This window comes from Panthera pardus, unplaced genomic scaffold (genome assembly GCF_024362965.1).
Source record: "Panthera pardus isolate Hobbes unplaced genomic scaffold, ASM2436296v1 HiC_scaffold_20, whole genome shotgun sequence".
NCBI lineage: Eukaryota > Metazoa > Chordata > Mammalia > Carnivora > Felidae > Panthera > Panthera pardus.
This window is the reverse complement of record NW_026526766.1, coordinates 80,192,609-80,211,356: the sequence shown is the minus strand read 5'-3', so window position 1 is coordinate 80,211,356 and position 18,748 is coordinate 80,192,609. Positions and strand designations below refer to the sequence as shown.

The 18,748-nt window shown below is 49.8% G+C and overlaps 1 protein-coding gene across 5 annotated transcripts in view; it reads left to right on the top strand.

Annotated features, from left to right (window-relative positions):
* GGTA1 (glycoprotein alpha-galactosyltransferase 1 (inactive)) overlaps positions 1 to 18,748 on the top strand; it is a 57,291-nt gene that overhangs the window by 32,543 nt on the left and 6,000 nt on the right. For 3 of the 5 annotated variants that reach the window (XM_019453972.2, XM_019453968.2, XM_019453969.2), the window contains 5 exons: positions 3,243 to 3,331; positions 7,875 to 7,910; positions 10,370 to 10,435; positions 10,980 to 11,078; positions 17,644 to 17,781. In XM_019453972.2, the coding sequence (XP_019309517.1) occupies positions 3,252 to 3,331; positions 7,875 to 7,910; positions 10,370 to 10,435; positions 10,980 to 11,078; positions 17,644 to 17,781 (419 nt within the window). In that variant the 5' untranslated portion in view covers positions 3,243 to 3,251. The remainder of the gene's footprint in view (positions 1 to 3,242; positions 3,332 to 7,874; positions 7,911 to 10,369; positions 10,436 to 10,979; positions 11,079 to 17,643; positions 17,782 to 18,748) is intronic. The other 2 variants (XM_019453973.2, XM_019453971.2) reach the window with 1 other exon arrangement.

Sequence of the window (18,748 nt, the reverse complement as noted above, 5' to 3'; positions counted from 1 at the left end):
TAGTTTCCTCCCGGGTCTGAGCGTCCCCGAGGGGGGTGTGGAGAACTCGAGTTCCGTCCAAGGTCATGAACACCCAGTTGGTGCCTGTGCCCCTCCCCTGTCCCCTTACCTGAGTTGTGTTCTTGTGCAACACTTGTCACTACCTGACCTGGATCCTTTTGAGTCTCTTGACTTCAGTGTAGTATTCCAGAAGCTACTAGGCTCGCAGAAGCAGCTTCGCAGGGAGGAGGGCTTGGGTTCCCTGGGCCGGGGGAGGAATCGGAGGCAGAGAGGAGGATTTGTTAACCTGTGGGAAGGTTTGCTTTCCTCCAGCACCGCTTTCTCCCTGCCCAATTCCCGTTCTCCCGAAATAATGGCTTTTCCAGAGCTTCTGAGTGCTCTGTTATTCAGCTGAGACGTCTACCTTTTCCCCTGACACGAGATGGAGAAAACATGGTTCACCAGAATTCCTTTCAGAGAGGAATTCAGTTTGGAAGGAATACCTTGACTTAGCCCAGTTGGGGTGTAATTCTGAGATTCTCTGAAGGGTGCGTGTGTGTGTGGTTGTTGTTGGGGTGGGGGGCACAGGATGGGGTGGGTACGGAAGAATTAATTTATGGGTCACACTTCATGTGGGAGCCGTTGTGAGGGTCACTGTCTAGGGTTGGCCCTGGGGCAGCCCGTGCCTGGGGTAGGACAGACTTAGGGAAAAATCACATGTGTGACAAGAAGGCCTGGGGAGGTGGCGGCGGGGGGGGGGGGTTCTGGCAGAACTGGCTAAATCTTGGGAAAGGAGGCAGTCAGGTGACCTAGACCTACACTCTCCCGTGTGAGACTCAGTGTCAGTTTTCAGCAGGTCCCAGTTCGGTGCTCTACCCCTTACACGAAGGAATGTAGAAGCCATCCCACATTTCCTGCTTGGTGGGTCAGATAGCCAACCACCAATTTTCAGAATTATACAGTTTTGAAAATTCTGAGACAGAAACATAAGAGAAGGACTTTTAGACCGTGCTGACTGCCAAATGCCTCATTTGTGTCCAGAGAGAGAAATTAAAATGTTTTAAAAGCTCTGTTGGCCACCCTGCCAACCCTTCCTTCCCTGGGGACTTGGATTCCAGATCCCAGGAAGCATGGATACACCCATTTCTAGTGGCTTGCTAAAACACGCAGTATTGGGGGGGCGGGGGTGGCGCCTGGGTGACTCAGTCGGTTGAGCATCCGACTCTTGGTTTCGGCTCAGGTCATGATCTCACAAGTTCATGAGTTCGAGCCCTGCATCAGGCTCTGTGCTGACAGCGACAGTGTGGAGCCAGCTTGGGATGCTCCCTCTTTCTCTCTCTCTGCCCCTCCCCTGCTCGCTCTCTCTGTCTCTCTCAGAATAAAGAAAGTTAACAAACAACAACAAAAAAAGATCCGGTATTGGCTCACCCACCTGGCCTCCAGGCGTAAGTCTCCAGCAAAACATAAGCAGGTTCAAGCGATCTCCAGAAAGATACGGGCTTCGAGAGTTGCCTCTGATGCTGGTTTCTGGAATTAAAAAGTTATGCGCATACTGGGAGAGGGGGTTGGGAGGTGTGTCTGATTTGGGCGCTGCCCAGCGTGTCGGTGTTCTCCACGCCGGGAGTCGGGGTGTTTCTCGGTTTAGCGTTCAGTGTTTCTTCCACCGGGAAGCAGTTGGTGTTGGATCCTCAGCAGGTGGCATTGATAAAGCTCGGGATGCAACGTTGTCACCTCCTCCGCACACACAGGGTATTGTAGCAGGACTGTAACAGGGCCCTGGGCTCGATCGGAGAAACTCCGGGTGCCTCCCGCTTCCCAGGAGCTCTTAATCAGGCTGTGGCACCGAACAGATGGATAAACCGTTACAGTCCCCGATCTGCATTTATTTGCACCTCGTTGTTTAACACGTTCTTACTCCTTTTCCTCATATACGTTTTGAGCTCTTAACGAGTACCAGGCACCGTGCTGCCCCATTGGAGCCTCCCAACAGCCCATTTTATGGACACCGGTAACCAGAACTAGCATTTTGGGGCGCATGTATATAGTGTGAGGCACAATGTGAAGCATTTTGTGGACGTTACCTCTTGCAGTCATCACCACTTCCGTCCCCGTTTTAGAGACGAAGGAACCAATTCAGTTAGCGATCCACAATCCCTTTTCTGAAACTCTGGGGCCAGGTATGTTGGAATTCAGAATTTTGGGGGGGCGCAGATAATATATCGTGTATTATGTAACGCCCATAATTGTGTATTATGCTGCACGACGTAATGAAATCCATCAATATTTCTGCAAAGAAACATGTAAACAGCATCACTAAGTGGGATAAGGATTATAAATAGCCTCATATCAGTTAGGATCTTGGTGCCAATTAAATTATAAAAAGGCCTTTGGTCCTCGGAGCTTTCTGGAGCTGTGGAGGAGGACCCGAGGACCTGCCCCATGTTCAAGGTCCCCCAGCTCTGTGTGTATGAGGGCTGGCACCCAAATCCACCCTTCTCTGGGAGTGAAGACATCTCATCATTATGACGGGTGGGCACAGTCCCGATCTAGATCTGTTTGCTCCCCAGTGTGGGACTTGCCTTGCACTTCTCGTCCTTTTGCCTTCTGTCTTCATCCCTTGGGAAGCTTTAGTCACCTCCCCAGCAAGGTCTTCCCTCACCGCCCAAATTAAAGTACTTTGCAACCTGTCGTTCCCCACCTGGCACCCAGCCCCTCTCCAACCATGACTTCATGCAGCAATCAAGACATATTTAAGTACCTACTATGCGCCGCTTGATTGATTGATTGATTGATCGTGGGTGTGGTGGGGAAAAGCCGGATGGGGCTGAGAATGGGAGAGCCTAGACTTTAAGGGACCAGGGCTGTCTTCCCCTCCGAGGATGGGGCCTGTGGTCAGTATGTCAACGGCAGCAGAGCCAGGGAAAGGATGGTTTCCCATAATCTGGGTCAGGAGCCAGCGAGGGTCCATGGGAACGGTTTCTAGCTACACCCTCGCCCACCCACATCCATGGCGGACCGGGATCAGTTGCAATACCTTCCCTCTCAGCGCCAGAGCGACCTTAGCCCCCTTCCCACCCGGGCGGCCCTGCCAACTCATTGAATTACTACTTTGCCATTGAGCTAGCTAATGGCACTCCTTCGCGCTAGCTAAATATTTATGAGCTTTTCCTCTCTGAAAGTGACAGCCTTTCTTAGAAAACCATACCTCACTTTGTGTTTATTTAATCTGCTTTTTCCTTTCTCCTTTTTTTTTGTCTCCCCAGGAGAAAATAATGAATGTCAAAGGAAAAGTGATTCTGTCAATGCTGGTTGTCTCGACTGTAATTGTTGTGTTTTGGGAATATATCAACAGGTAATTGTGGAGTGTGACACCCACCTTGGACTCGAGTCTCCTCGTGTCAGCCACGTGACCAGGTTGAAATTAAAACTGAGATTAACAATGAAGAAGAGATTCCACCCTTCCTGTATCCCTGAGCCCTGGACTATATTTAAAATCATTAGATCGACAAGTACCTTCTGGCTAATTAATCCCCTTCCTTCCTGTCACATTCCTAATGTCTTGGCTTTTGTACCTTTGCCGTTCTGGGTGGGTTATATGCAGAAACAGCGAGGCCATCCTAAGCCCAAATGTAACTTTCATTATTGGTACGACGAGCTGTGGAAATTACCTTCAGAAATTTCAGACAGGAATGCCATGAGAAATCCACCCCACGTCTTGCAATTCTAAGATATTTTCAGAGTTTGAAAGGCATAACTTAAGTTGTTGACTTTCGCTATACGATACACTCTGAGTGGCTGGTGATTCATTTGTGCCTGGCTAACAGGCTTGGGTGTCTTGTTTGGTTTGGTTTTGTTTTGTTGTAACTCTGGAAAGCAAAATGAATGAAACACTTCTGAGTTTTCAAATGCATCAGTGGACTCCCCCCCAAATATGCGTGCTTCTGTGCTTTTGGAAAATCCAGTGTCTCAGAGATTCCGGCTGGAGAGGCTCCTGACAGAAAGCAGTCTGTGCAAACAGCTACAAAAATGCATGATCCCTTTGACTTAGGAGGCGCTTTATCCAAGAAGCCCACAACACAACTCTGGGGGGGGGAGCTGTCCTGACACCACTAATATTTTCATGATGAAGTCCTTCAGTAGCCCCGAAGTTAAAGGTGACAGCCTGGATTGACAGTTACATTCCTTCTGCTCTTAAAGCTTAAGCCTGCAGGACCATCTTGGCTACTAAAAAAGGGATCTGTACCTTTAAGTACATCGGCAGAAGGAAGACTCCAGAGCGTGGGAGCTGTTACTCCCGGGAGTGCAGAGTAGATCTAACCCCTTCTGGAGCCTTATTCTGTTTCATTCCGAACAACTCATTTTAACAAAATCGAGACAAGCTAGGGTGTGGTCAGATTCAAGGAGCCTACAAACCACGTCTGTCTTTTGAATTGAGGAAACTGGACGTACTCAGTCCTGAGGCAAGGTAATTCAGAGTCAGGTGCAGGGACCCTGGGATCCCTTGGGTACTTGAGGGCAGAGGAAATGTCTTGTCTGGAGTCTGGAGCTGGGCTGCCTGGAACTGGTTCTGTGACACCATTCACCTCCTCTGTGGCCTTGGGCAAGTTACTCAGCAACTCTGTTCCTCAGTTTCCCTCTCTTTAAAAATGAGGGGATAATAATAGTACCTGCTTCGTAGGTACCTCATTGGGAGGATTCAGTAAGTTATTGTATATAAAACATTTAGGGCAATGCCTGGGAGTTAATAAGCACTTAGTGAATGCTGACTGTCATCCTCTCCCTCCTCCTTCTCCTCCTCCTCTTCCTCTCCCTGCCCCTCCTTCTCCTCCTCCTCTTCCTCTCCCTGCCCCTCCTTCTCCTCCTCCTCTCCCTCCTCCTCCTCCTCTCCCTCCTCCTCCTCTCCCTCCTCCTCCTCCTCTCCCTCCTCCTCCTCCTCTCCCTCCTCCTCCTCCTCTCCCTCCTCCTTCTTTTCCTCCTTCTCCTCCTCTCCCTCCTCCTCCTCCTCTCCCTCCTCCTTCTTTTCTTCCTTCTCCTCCTCTCCCTCCTCCTCCTCCTCCTTCTCCTCATCCTTCTTCTCCTCCTCTTTCTTCTTCTCCTCCTCTTTCTTCTTCTCCTCCTCCTCCTCCTTCTTTTTCTCCTTCTTTTCTTTTTCTTTTTCTCCTTCTTTTTCTCCTCCTCCTCCTCCTCTTCCTCCTCCTCTTCCTCCTCTTCCTCTGCTCCAGAGGGCAGAACAAGACAGGGGGTTTTGACAAGTAGAAGGAAGAGCTCTAGTGGTTGGAAGAATCCAACTGAAGAACAAACAGTCTTTGGAGTCCCTGCCCTGAGTTGATTGAGATCCTTGTGCTGATAACCTACAAGCTCTGAATGCTTGATTGTTTAAGCTTGGTGTTTGGAATCTCAGCCAGAGTCGTACTTCCATATTTTGGGTGGTTCACAAAATTAAAAGATGGGAGCCAAAGGCCCCAGTGTGCATGTTGGCACTGACCTCCCATAACGAGGGTGATTTTGCAGTGCTGGGCACTCTCCACATGGTAGCTGGAGCAGGTTCTGGCCGCTCTCTGGGGCCATGGTTTGGCACCCAGACTCCGGGCATGCATTTTTCAACGTGAGGAATCTACTGAATGTCTGCAAGAGGCATAAAAGGCAGCAGATCCTGTGGCACCTTGTGAATTGGCCATGTGATGGCCTGAGGTGAGCTGAGGGCACTAGCCTTAGACAGGTGGACAGCACCGAGCTAAAAAGGATTTCAAAATAACTAAATGGAGCCCATCAACCGATTAGGGATACAAGTGCAAGTCCTACCCTCAGGGGGTTATGATCTAGACGGAGCAAGAAGATAGGCATATAAATAACCAGCAGTAGAAGAGGAAGACTGTCAGGGTAGAGAAAAGGAAGTGTCAGAGTTAAGGAGACTAAGATTATGTTTGGCTTTGGAGGGGGATCTACTGTTTGCACTTATGTACAACTGTTTCTTGAGCACCTACTATGTGCCAGGCTAGGATCGTATCAAGAAAGGCACAGAAGAGATGGCATGTGAGCCCTGAAGGATGAATATGTTATTGCTGTGACCACTGAGATGTGGAAGGATTCTGGGAGAGGAGGGGACGAAGGACAGGTTAGTAAAGAGACGTGACAAGGTCGCAAAGCTGAATCTAGAAGCTAGTGCCCTGAGTGCCAGGATGGCCATCTGAGCAATGGGTGGCAGCAGACCCTCCCCCTCTTCCTCTCCGTTCTCCTCCCCCTTCCACTTCTTGTAGGACCTGGAGTCTGATCCCCCAGGTTCAAATACTGGCTCTACTCCTCACCAGCAGTAGGACCTTGGGCAAATCGCTTAATGCTTCTGTGCATCAGCTTCCGCCTCTGTAGGATGATAAGATTGGATCGTGAGGTTTCGATGAGCTGATCTATGTCAGTTGCTTAGAAGGGTACCCGGCTAAGGGTTAGCTCTGATGGATATTGTCAGAATCAGTATAGGAACAAGAAATTTTCGAGCGTGGTCCTTGAGTCTTGGGCTCAGAGGAGAAACCATAGGTGGTGACAAAGCATGCATTTTATTCCTACAAGGAGATGCAGGACCCCCCCCCCCCCCCACCGCCCCGCCATGAGGAGAAGGCAGGAGGAGGGGATAAGAGACTACAGAGTGTGAAACAACTGTGAGCCACTTTTTTTTCTTCAGGGTCGAGAAAACTGGGGCCAGGCAGGAATTGAGCCATGGCAGGTGCCTGAGCTCAAGTGTAGAACTCTTCCTACCAGGCTGTACCCCCATTTATTCACAGGGAGGAGAAGGGGGCACAAGGCTTAGCTCTGGGGCACAGCTTCCCTGCACAGAGCAGTGGAGTGATGCCATATGACAAGTCCTGCCACTCTACCTCCCAAAATGCCTCTCAAGTCCTTCTCTCCATCTGGTTGACCGCCTTGCTTTGTGCCTGGGTGACAGCCATCACCTCCGAACGGGTCACCCACATTCACTCCTCACCCCTGCCATCTCATCTCCGGTGACCTTCTTCAGTTGCCTGCAAGACCCTGTCCCTCCCCTGCTCAAAACCCTTCCAGGGCAGAGTCCCCAGTAGGCCCCAGCAAGGTCTGGCTTCCGGTGACTTCTCTGCCACTTTCTTGCACATTTAAATGCCTCCTTTTTTCCTCACCGTCTTTGTGTATCTTTTCACTCTTGTCTGGAACACTCTTCCCACATCCCCTTCACCTGGACTCCATTTATCCTTCAGATCTCAGCTCAAACATTCCCACCTCCTCCAGGAAGCCTTCCAGGTCTTCCTGTTAACTGCTTGGAGTACATATGCTTTTTTTTTTTTCAATAGCTTGGAGTTTGAGGTCGTGTAGCCGTGTGATTGCCTGAATAGGGTCTGCCTTCCCTGCTAGCTTGAGTGTAGCACAAGGACGCATGGACATAGGTCTTGTGTCTGTCTTAGCCAGTGCTGTGTGCCCAGTACTCGGCACGTAATTATGCTCAGCAAGTATCTGCTGAATGAGTGGAGATGGCTCAACGGAGGAGTCATGTATTCCCTGGCCCAGCCTTGTAGGTCCCTGCAGACGAACTCACTGCCTCCACTAGCTTCAGAGATGGAACCCCTCCCTCAGTGAAGCCACCTCTAGCCAATGGAGAGGTGTCACCTTTTTCTTATTTTTTTTATGAAGATTTGAGATACTCCAGTAACCTCTTTCCCACCCCTTGCTCTGAACAACCCTGAAGGGACTGCCACTGAAAATACCCAGTCCCTCGATACCTTTGGCTGTACCTCAAAGACAAGTAGAAACCTAGGAGTAGACAAAACCCAGGCTCTCAGCTCAGCCCGGGGCATCAATGGTAATGATTGCAAAATAGCTTTTCTCGGAATTAAAAGTAACATGATATGTTTTTATTTCTCATTTGCTTTCAGCCCCGAAGGCTCTTTCTTGTGGATATATCACTCAAAGTAAGTGCTTTGAATTCTAGAGATGTATGGGATGTCTCCCGTGTCCACCCTGGCACCCCCTACAGCCCGTTTTTAGCACCGCGGCAAGTAGGGGAGCTCCGGTCAAGGGCAGAGGGGAAGGGTGGTTTCCCAGGGATCTGAACCACATGCCTCCCATTCCCTAGGCAGGCCTTTATACAAGAACTGTGACTTGTATTTTGCCCTTGATTCTCATCATGGGTTTAAGTGGTGTCATTTGGAGAACATTCTGCCTTGCTGATGAAAAGAATCAGGATAGATATTTTTCATTATGCTGCCCAGTATGTGTTCTATAAAGACCCTTGCAAGAAATTCCTTTGAGACAAAGGACCAGGAAAGAAGTTAAGGTCTCCTGATGAACTAGTATTTATTATTATTATTATTATTGCCAAAGGCAGTGAGAACTATGTAAGCCTTCTTTTTTTTTTTTTTGGGGAGAGAGAGAGAGAGAGAGAGAGAGAGGGGGTATAAGTGAGGGGCAGGAAGAGAATCCCACAGTACGATGTGAGGGGCAGAGAGAGAATCCCAGGAAGGGCAGGGAGAAGAGAGGGAGAGAAAGAGAGAGAGATTGAAGGAGAAGTGGGGCTCACCTGAAGCGGGGCTCGAGCATACCCGATGCGGGACTCGAACTCACAAACCGTGAGATCATGACCTGAGTCGAAGTCAGATGCCTAACGACTGAGCCACTCAGAGCCCAAGCCTTCATTTCTCGATCTTTGGCTTGGCTGCCAGGAAGCTCAGAGCAAAGTCTTGTGCTTAACTGCTTATACTTTCGTCAGCCTTCATTTCTGATATAATTTATTCCCAGGTGTTAATTCCTGGCTTTTGCGCTTACATTCTATGGGATCTTAACAATTTGCCCAACCCCACTTGGCCCAATTCTCAGCTATAAAATGAACATAAAGATGAAACCTTTACTCTCCCGAGTAGTTGGGGGTGACCAGGCTCATAAGAAAATACCTACACGAGTAATTAAATATTTCCCTTTCTGTTCCCTTTTATTTATTAAGTCTTCTGTTGTCTCCCTGCATATGGTGACCACTCCTTTTTAATAGTCAACCATCTGAGACACCTCCTGAAAGTAGATGAGCTTTAAAACAGGTTTCTTTTTTTTTTTTTTAATGTTTATTTATTTTGGGGTGGGGAGGGGCAGAGAGAGAGGGAGACACAGGGTCCGAAGCAGGCTCCAGGCTCCGAGCTGTCAGCACAGAGCCCGTCACAGGCCTCGAACTCACGAACCGCGAGACTATGACCTGAGCTTAACTGACTGAGCCACCCAGGTGCCCCTAAGACATGTTTCTTAATATTATTAAGCCTGTTCGTGGCTCTCTGTCTTATTTGTCCAACCACAGGCCACTGCACCCCTGCCTTCCCCCTCTTTCCCCTTCTCCAGAAAGTCCCCTCCCTGGAGAGACTCTCACAATGAGAGAGTCTGGAAATTTCCACATGTGGGTGGTGAGGGTGGCTTCTGATTACAGTTTCCTGAGTTTCTGCTTCAGAGACCCTCAGATTTCCTGAGGCTGTCACTGCTGACCTTTGTAGCAACTTGAATTCTAGTTTAGCAAAAGAGAGCATTCTTGGAAATATACACTGGTCTTTTTTTTTCTTTTTTTTTTTAATTAAGATCACAACTTTTTACAGCAATTTTCAACTTTGATAAAGCTCTTTGATGTATGCTATTTCGTTTATGTTTCAAAGCCACCTCCATGTTCGGTTTATTATCACTGTGATTGTCACCTTCCTTATTATGATCACATATCTGACTTTTCAGAGGAAAAAAACCAAGATTCAGTGAGGGAAAATGTCCGTCACAATTACACCACTAGTTAGTGGCAGACCCATGTCCCAGGCTTATGGATCAGTGTTCCCCGACTTGTTATTTCCTCTTGCCTCCTCTCTCCCTGCCGGGGCTCCCTGGATGAGCTGAGCACCAGGGGCTGCACCACGGAGGAGAGGTCCAGGCGGTATTGGGGTATCTTTCCCTCATTCAGCTAGAGCAGCTTGACTTCTTTTCTTCTTTTTTTTTTAGTGTTTAATTCCAGTTAGTTAACAGACAGCGTTATATTTGTTTCAGGTGTACAATATAGTGATTCAACACTTCCATTCATCACCCGGTAGAGAATAGCTTCACTTCTGTTTTATGAACTGAAGTTCTGTTTTCTGAACTGAAAGAAAGAGAGAGAGAGAGAGAAACCAACCAACAAACAAACAAAAGAGAGAAAAGAAGAGAGGGAGAAAGAAAGAAAAAGAAAGAACAAAAGAAAGAAAGAAAAAAGAAAAAGAAAGAAAGAAAGAAAGAGAAAGAAAGAAAGAAGGAAGGAAATTTAAGTAATTTTCTGCCATGAAGAGTTTGGAAACCCCACCCCACCCCCACCCTGCCTCCACCCAGTCTGGGACTGCCTCATCTTCTAAAAATGTTTGTCATCTCTTTCATTTCTTAGAAACCCAGAGGTGGGTGATAGCAGCACTCAGAAGGGCTGGTGGTTTCCAAGCTGGTTTAACAATAGGTAAGGTGATGGATGGGGTGACCCTCTGTGTTTGTCCACCCACCTGATGCTTATAGAGTCAAAACAAAATGGTCTCGTGGTCATGACCTTCACGGTCACTCGTCTTTTTGGCCTGTTGAAGTCATACAAGGAATCTATTCCCTGGTTGGGACGAGTATATTGAAGCTTGGGGGTTATGGTCACGTTTGTCCATTTAATTCGGGGGTGAGTGGGGCTTGGGCTGAAGTTTCGGCTGCGGGAAAGACGATCACAGGAGGACTGTTCCAGCAAGTTCCCTTGCCCCCTGAAATAACCTGAAGGTTCTAGGTCACTAAATTGCTAACTGCGCTGACTCGGAAGAAAAATAGAAAAGGGGAGACCTGAGCCTGTTCACCAACAGTGTGTGTTTACGAATAAACGTTTCGTATCATGAAGCTTTCTCCAGACATTTTTTCACTGCACATGTTCTCCTCCTTGGAGCGCGTTTTCACGAGCCATTCGCGGGCTGTCCCGACGCCATAGATCCGCCTCTGTCTCACTCTGCTTGCTTTCCCTTTGTACGTAGGACCCACAGTTACCCAGAAGAGGAAGACGTAGACAAGGGAGATGAACAAAGAAAGGAAAACAGCGAAGAACTTCAGCTGTCAGACTGGTTTAATCCACAGTAAGAAAAGAAGCGTCTCGCCACGTGCAATAAATCCATTAGCCCCCGTCGGGGGTGGCGGGGACTGTGTAGGCAACAATGCCATTGAGAACACTCCTGATTGGGGATACAGAGTCTTAGCATCTGCCAGACGTTCACCATAGATTAGATGAGAATCCCAGAGTCTGGATGTTTTGACTCAGATGCTTGAGCAGAGGCACAGTGATTATGACAGCAGTTGTCGAAAGGCGGCAGCTGAATCACAAAATCCTGAGGCTGGAAGGGGTCTCACTGACCACGAGGTGTTGTGGAAAACGACAGCATGTAGGGTCGGAGCAGGAAAATCCTCTCTGAGATTCAGCTAACTCATCTGAAAACATGGCAATGATGATGAAAACTCTCGTGGGGCCGTGCATACATCATTAGGCGATCATACGACAAATGTTTATCAAACACCTATGATCTGCCAGCTGGCATTTTTCAAACTACCAGTCACTATCCATTAATATGTTCAGGAAACTAGCTTCATGGGACAAAATGGGCTTTTTAAAAAAAAAATTGAAACCAAGTAGAAAATCAGAGGGCATCACATGAAGTGGAAGGATAAACACTGTTTGGCTGAATTACTGTTTCTGTATCTATGTGTATGTGTATGCATTTTGTTGCGATGTAAAATGCATTTTTCACTGGGAGTCGTGGTCAAAAATACTGTACTAGATGTCGTGTGAGGCACAGGAGATAGGAGGAATCAATCCATATGGTTATGTTCAAGAAGTTCCTGGTCTTGTAGGGGCAGGAGATGTGTAAGTAGTATTTGCCAAAACCGGGAAGGAGGCGTGGTTGATCGGACTTAGAAGAATGCGTCTGGGGAGTACGGAGGCGGGAGCTGTCCAGGATCATCAGATGACCGTGAAGCCTGAGAGACTTGTGGGGGGTGGTGCCATTGACCAGGATAGGGACCGGAGAAAGGCAGCCAGGTCTAGGAGTCGGAGTAGGGGATGAGCTCTACGAGGGATGTATGTGGGCTCAGGTACTTGTGGGGCGTTGGGACAGAAATTCACAGAGTGCCTGTCTTAGTCTGTTCGGGCTGTTATAACAAAACGCCACAGACTGGATGGCTTGTAAACAATAGAAGTGTATTTCTCAGAGTTCTGGAGGCTGGGAAGTCCAAGATCAAAGCACCAGCAGCTCTGGTGACTGGTGAGAGCCCACTTCCTGGGTCACAGACAGCCATCTTCTCTGTCCTCACACAGTGGAAGGGGCGGGGAGCTCTCTGAGACCCCTTTCATAAGGGCACTAATCCCATTAGTGAGGGCTCCACCCCCATGAACGAAGTACCTCCCAAAGGCCCCACCTCCAAATACCATCACACCCGGGATTGGGTTTCAACGTAGGAATTCTGGAGGGCGGGCACAGATGGTCAGTCTATAGCGGTGCCCTTGAGCTCCTTGGAAGATGTGTGGTAGAGATGTGGGGTGAAGAGCCATCAGAGTGAGGGGGTCACCCAGGCAGGGGACTAGAACCACATCCTGATGTCAGCACTTAAGGGGCCAGTGAAGGAAGAGGAGTCCGAAAGGGGGCAGGAGGAGCTATAGAGGAGGAGGACAGGGAGAGAATAGCAACTATTCCGGTAAGAGGGGAGTGAGCTCTGGAAAGACTGAGTATGTTCTGGAAAGCTCTCTTTTTGTTTGGGGGGAGGGGGGTCACACTAGTGTGGAAGGATGGGAATTTTGCCCTCCCACCACCACCCCCTGCCCATGTGTCATTCAATGAGCTAGGCACCAGGGTGGCCGTCTGTGAGATGCTAAACCATTGCTGGAAACACAAGAACATGGAGGCATTGTCGCTTTGATGAGCCCCTTAATGTGTGTGTGTTTGGGGCAGGGGGACAGGGAGGCCTCCACCAAAAGGTGGGCTAGATGAGTAAGAGGTAGTCGCCAAGCTCCTTTCTCAGGAGGCTGGTACACTTTAACCGTGGCATTTGTGCTCCGGGAGCGGGACTTGGGAGGTGGGGTGAGGGCTGAGACAAAGAGGAGAGAGAGCCCGATCGTGGCCACCAGCTGTCGCTCCCCACTCTCCCCCGTGCATGGCTCAGCTTTTCCTCCACACAAATGGTGAGCAGATACTTAAAGACTATTGGTTTGAAGAGGCTCCAAATTTAAGCCTTCCCAGGGCACCAAAGTATATTTCTTAGATGAGTGAACGATTAGATACACAATTGAATGAACAAATAAATATATCCATATAAATGTATCCTCTCATGTAGACGACCTACAATACATTACCATGTATCGTGCACACATTTCCACATCAAGCTCTCTTAGCTTCTGTGACAACACATCCTCTGACTTTCCCTCCTCCTTCTCTATTCTCCCTTCTTGGTCTCCTCCATAAGGGCCTCTCCCTCGTCATATAGTAGAGTTTCTGGAGACGACATCCAGTACTCTCGTCTCTTTTCTTTATACACCATCTTCCACTGTGCTCTCATCCATTTCCATGGCCGTAGACACCGGGGCGTGTGACTCTCCACATTCCGATCTTCGGCCCGAAGATTTCCTGAGCCCTGACTTGTATCTAACTGCCCGCCTGACATCTCTGTACACGTCTCACCTGACATCTCTGTACACGTCTCCCGTGACCCAAGTGGGTTTCCGCCTTCTACCCCACCCTCGTCCTCATTTCCCACCTCAAGCCAGAGTCCGGAATACCTCTCTGGTTCGTCCTTTTCCTCCACCCACCCCACAGTCTAATTGATTAATGTGTTCTGTTAATCCTTCCTCCAAAATCCTTCCCACATCGGCTCCTTCTCTGCATTCCACAGCCCCACCCTCCTTCCATCGGCTCTTTGCCGGCTCATCCCCTGGCATGCCGATGCCTATCGAGAGTTCAGTAAAGAACACGCTGAACACATCTTTTTTGACCTGGTTCACGTTGATAGAATTTTAACGCTTTCTCTACCCGACGCTTGGGGCCCATCCTGTACCCGTTAATAAGTACGTAAGATTCAAAAGCTAGCAGTGACCTCGGTAGGTGTGTGTTTTGGTGATAGAGGCCGTTTTATTCCGTGGAAGCTTTTGCCCTGTAGTGGAGTCACACAGGCTGACGCGGTGGGTGTCGTGCGTGGAAGAAAGGCGTTTGGGCAGCTCGGAGTCTGTCCTGGCACCTTTCCTTCTTTCTAGAGCCCCATCTTTGTGACTTTGGACGCTTCTGGCACTTGATGGTAGCAAGGACTAGCTCTCACGCGTGGGTGGCCTGCCCTGTGTCACGTCGTTTGCGGGAGGCAGTGGGTGATGTTGCTGACTGAGACTCCTTGAGACAGAGGCTCATCCCAGCTGATCTGGTGCTCAGCCTCGCTCCTCCCCTGCCCCCCCGCCTGCGTTTTCAGGCTGTCATCTGGCTCCTTAGGGTCAATGACATGTGGGGACTGCCAGTGAGACTTAATAATTAACAGCTAGGAAATAGAACATTTTAATTTTGAAGTAAACATTAATTTTTAATATCGCTACCTTTTTTTTCCCCCCCCTGGAAGGAATCTTCCCGGCCAAGCAAACCAAAGTGGGTACTGCTTTTCTGACTCAGTCTTTCTAGGAGATGTGGACTGAGCGGTGGGGCTGTTGCATAGCAGGCTGGCCACCGGTTGGGACTGTGAGATTCTCCAGGGGTCGGACGGGGCCTCCTTTCTCCCGTCATGCTCCGCAGCCAGTCTGGTGTGCACGACAGCGACTTAGTAGCCGTGTGGTGAGGCCTTGAGTGCCCTGGTCTGGCCCTTCTATAAATCAAATGGCTGAAGGTGCAGCTCCCTTCTGTTCGCCTCCCCCTGCTTCCTTTATTTGTAAAACGCAGGTGAGGATAGCATCCACTTTATAAGGTGAATGTGAGGGTTAAATGAGAGAGTGAAAGTCTGGTACTGAGCCCCCGTGCACCATGAATATTAAATAAGTACATCTGGTCAGCTGCTGCTTTCCTTCTCTCCCTTTCCTTTTTTTTATTAAAAAAAATTTTTTTTTAATGTTTATTTTTGAGAGAGAGAGAGACAGAGTGAGAAAAGCAGGGGAGGGGCAGAGAGAGAGGGAGACACAGAATCCGAAGCAGACTCCAGGCCCTGAGCTGTCAGCACAGAGCCTGATGTGGGGCTCGAACCCACAAACCGTGAGATCATGACCTGAGCCGAAGTCGGTCGCTTAACCGACTGAGACACCCCGGCACCCTGTTTTTTGTTTCTTGTTTTTTAATAGTATTACCCGCTTACAATGTGTCCAGCTCATACACAGCTGTAAGACTTAGCTAGCGGGCTGGGTCAGAACTACTCAAGTATCCTCAACGGGCTAAAACTAAGGACGACAATGAATGAGGCAGTGATACAGGGGAGAATTTAAGTTCAGAAACGTTGGTTATAGATGTATAAGTCATGCGTGTGTGTGTGTATGTGTGTGTGTGGTGTTTTGTGGTTTGAAATCCTGCCATTCAACAAAGCGGTGGCGGGGGGGGGGGGGTGTTATATGACTAAAAACATAACAAAACAGAAGCTCGCTCTTTCTCACTGCACACTGGTAAGAATGCCAGAGTCGCTAAGTTCAGTGAAACCTTAGCTTAAAGTTAAAACATGACATACGTGGGTTTTACCCCCAGCTTCGTCAGCACAGGGAGTAAGTGTCCATAGAAGCCGCAATGTAGGGTGATAGCTCAGAGCATGGACTCCAGAGTGGGACCACCTGGGTTCCAAAACCGGCTTTGCCCCTTACTAGCTGTGTGACTTTGGACAAGTTAATTAACCTCTCTGTGCCACTCGTGGATAAAATGGGGATCAGCATAGCACCTCTGGAGGGTGACGCCCTTAGCACGACGGTGCCTGGTCTCACAGGAAGTGCTCAGCGGATCTTAGTTACCATCAGCGGCAGCCAGCTGTGTGACCTTGGACCAGCCTTGGTTTTCTTACCTGCACAACGGACATATGTGGCAGGACCGTTGCAAGCACTAAACGAGAAAGTGTAGGTGAAGGTGCTTTCATTTCACGATTGAAGGAAACCAAGAACAGCTGTTCTCTGTGCAGCCGGCACACGCGGGGTGCGAGGGCCGAGCTGAGACTGCAGACAGATGGGGGAGGGCCAGGACAGCAGCCTCGGAGTGCCCCCCTCCCACCTCTGGGGGCGATTCAGCTGTGCAGGAGGAGGGAGGAGGCCGGAAGCGGGGCACGGGCTCCAGAAGGGAGGGATTATCATCTCAAGAATTAGAGCAAAGAGCTTGGTGACAGATGGACAGGAGGATGAGTTTCCCGGGGCTCTTTTCCACTCTGGGGCCGGGGCTGGGGCCAGATGGGGGTCGACCCAGCCTTGCCCAACCTCACTGTGGAAACCCCAGCTTTGCTGAGGCGATAGGAGCAGTTTTGTGCAAACCCTCCCCCCACTGATGTGCAGGACTGGGGCGGGCGGGGTGGGGGGAGTTCTCATCGCTCCATCGATTTGCTGACATCTCCCCAACAGCCTCGCCAGGGCCACATGCATGCTGCCAGCAGGGACCCAGCAGGGACCAGCAGGACTTTGCCCCAGTCACTGGCCATCTCCCCTCCGTGGACGAAGTATAAGCAAATGCCTACCGGGGACGGGCAGGACGGGGCTGTTCGCACTGGGGATTGAGTCTCATGACTGTGTTGCAGTCTCTGCCTCCCAGCAGGGGAAATGCAGCCACTTCCTGAGCAAATGGGGGTCAGAGCTGAGTCTGTGTCACCCCCTCCCGCTGAGCCCCAGCGGCTACTCAGCCTTTCCGCGTGTCTACCCTCTGCAGTCGGTCAGTTTGCTGATGCTCTTGTGTTGCTTCCTGTGTTTTTTTTATTGGCTTTGCCAAGTCCCTTGCAAGCATTCTGAGTGCAGAAAACATGCCTCTCCTTCCCCCCCACCCCCACCCCGCTCTCCTACCAAAGAGGCAATGTGGTCTAAGCAGAGGGTCTGTGCTAGAGCCCCATGTTCTGGCCTTGGCCTTGGGGGCCCTCTGTTGAATCCCTTCTATTCGGGGTGACTCTGACTCCTTGTTTGTAAAACAAATGATAACACCGGAATCCCCTTCAATCTGGGGCCCTTTCTGGCCTATCACCAAGTTTTTACCCAGAAATCCCTTTCCGGCAAAAGGCAGAGTAGACTAGGTTGCTCTCTTTTGGCCCCAGTGTCACTCTGCCGTTCTCCCGAGTCAAGAATTAGGACCTCCTTAGGTGCAGGTGGCACCCACAGGGATAAATGACACCCACAGATGCCACAGGCAGTTTAGAAAGGGGCCGGGAGATAGCAGAAGGGATCCAGAAGGACGAAGAGGGCTAGGAAACCAGGAAAAGAGGACAGAGGGAATGAGAGATACTGGTAAGATCCCCCCATAAGGGCCCAAGACAGCCCTCAAAGGCACCTGAGAGCCTCCTGTCCCTCACTCAGAAGATGCTGCCCCTGCAAATGTCCCACCACCCGGCCAACTGCCTGGGGCTCAGTCCAGATCCAGGGACAATCTCAGCATATCATAGCTGACCCCAGTTTTTCCTTGGATAGCCTCTGCCCCACCTTAGGAAAGCTGTCCTGCCTCATGGGGCCCTATGTTTTGTCACCAGGAAACGTCCCGATGTTGTGACGGTGACCGAATGGAAGGCGCCGGTCGTGTGGGAAGGCACTTACAACAAAGCCATCTTAGAAAATTATTACGCCAGACAGAAAATTACCGTGGGTTTAACGGTCTTTGCTGTCGGAAGGTAAGTGTCCCTAATAAAGTCGACCTCCGTCTTTTCTTGTTTCATTGTCCAGATGTTTGTGAGGCGCCCCCTGGGCTTACGGAGCGCTTCCTGCCTTGTCTGAATTATTAGATAGGAGAATGTTAGAACAGGACCGTTTTAGTCTTGTTTCTGCTGAGGCCCCCAAAAGGCTGACAGAGCAAAACAATAGTAGGTGAGTCGACTCCTTCCCACCTCAAAGTCAGGGTCTCGGGTTGCGGGTAAAAATGTCTGCTACACCCACCGAGCCTAGAGTCCGCAGTCCACCCACAACCTCCTTCCTGACCTCCATGGCTTTCTCTGGAGGTTCCAAAAATGGCAGCTGTGGGCCCAAACACGTGTCACTCTTTGCCCTACACTCTCAAGACCAGGACCGAGGACTGGAGGATTTACAGCAAGCTCTGGATCCAGACTGACCCAAGAGGGGTGGTTCTCCACGTTGGATCATGGCTGACCGCTCTTCCTTGGGTTCCTCGGGCCTTCCTTGGCTCCCAGAGATTCAGCCAGCCAGAACATCCCCCCCTAGAGGTTGGGGAGGTTCGTGATTCAGATTCCATTTCCTCGTTTAGAACCCCCCTTCCAAAGCTGCAATCATTCTTACTCGAAATTAGTAGCCGTAATATTAGTTTTAAAATGTAACCCATTTTGCTCTCTTGGAGAGTTTCTGTGGGTTTTTTTCCCCCAAACAAAAGCAAGAGTTCGATTTGCCTCTTCCCCAACTCCCGCTGTGAGCCTTTCCTCCGGTTCCTCTCCTGAAAACCACACAGGAAGTTGATCCCTCGGCCTGTACAGAGTGTCAAAGGCCTCAGCTGATCTGAGCTTGGGCTCTGCCCACGGTAGGGCCTGAAGGAGAGCTCCGTGAAGCTCCTGAGACCTCCAACCCAGAGGCCAGAAGCCACTGCTGTTGCAATACTAATCAGGTACGGTGACCTGGTTAGTCACCTGGGCG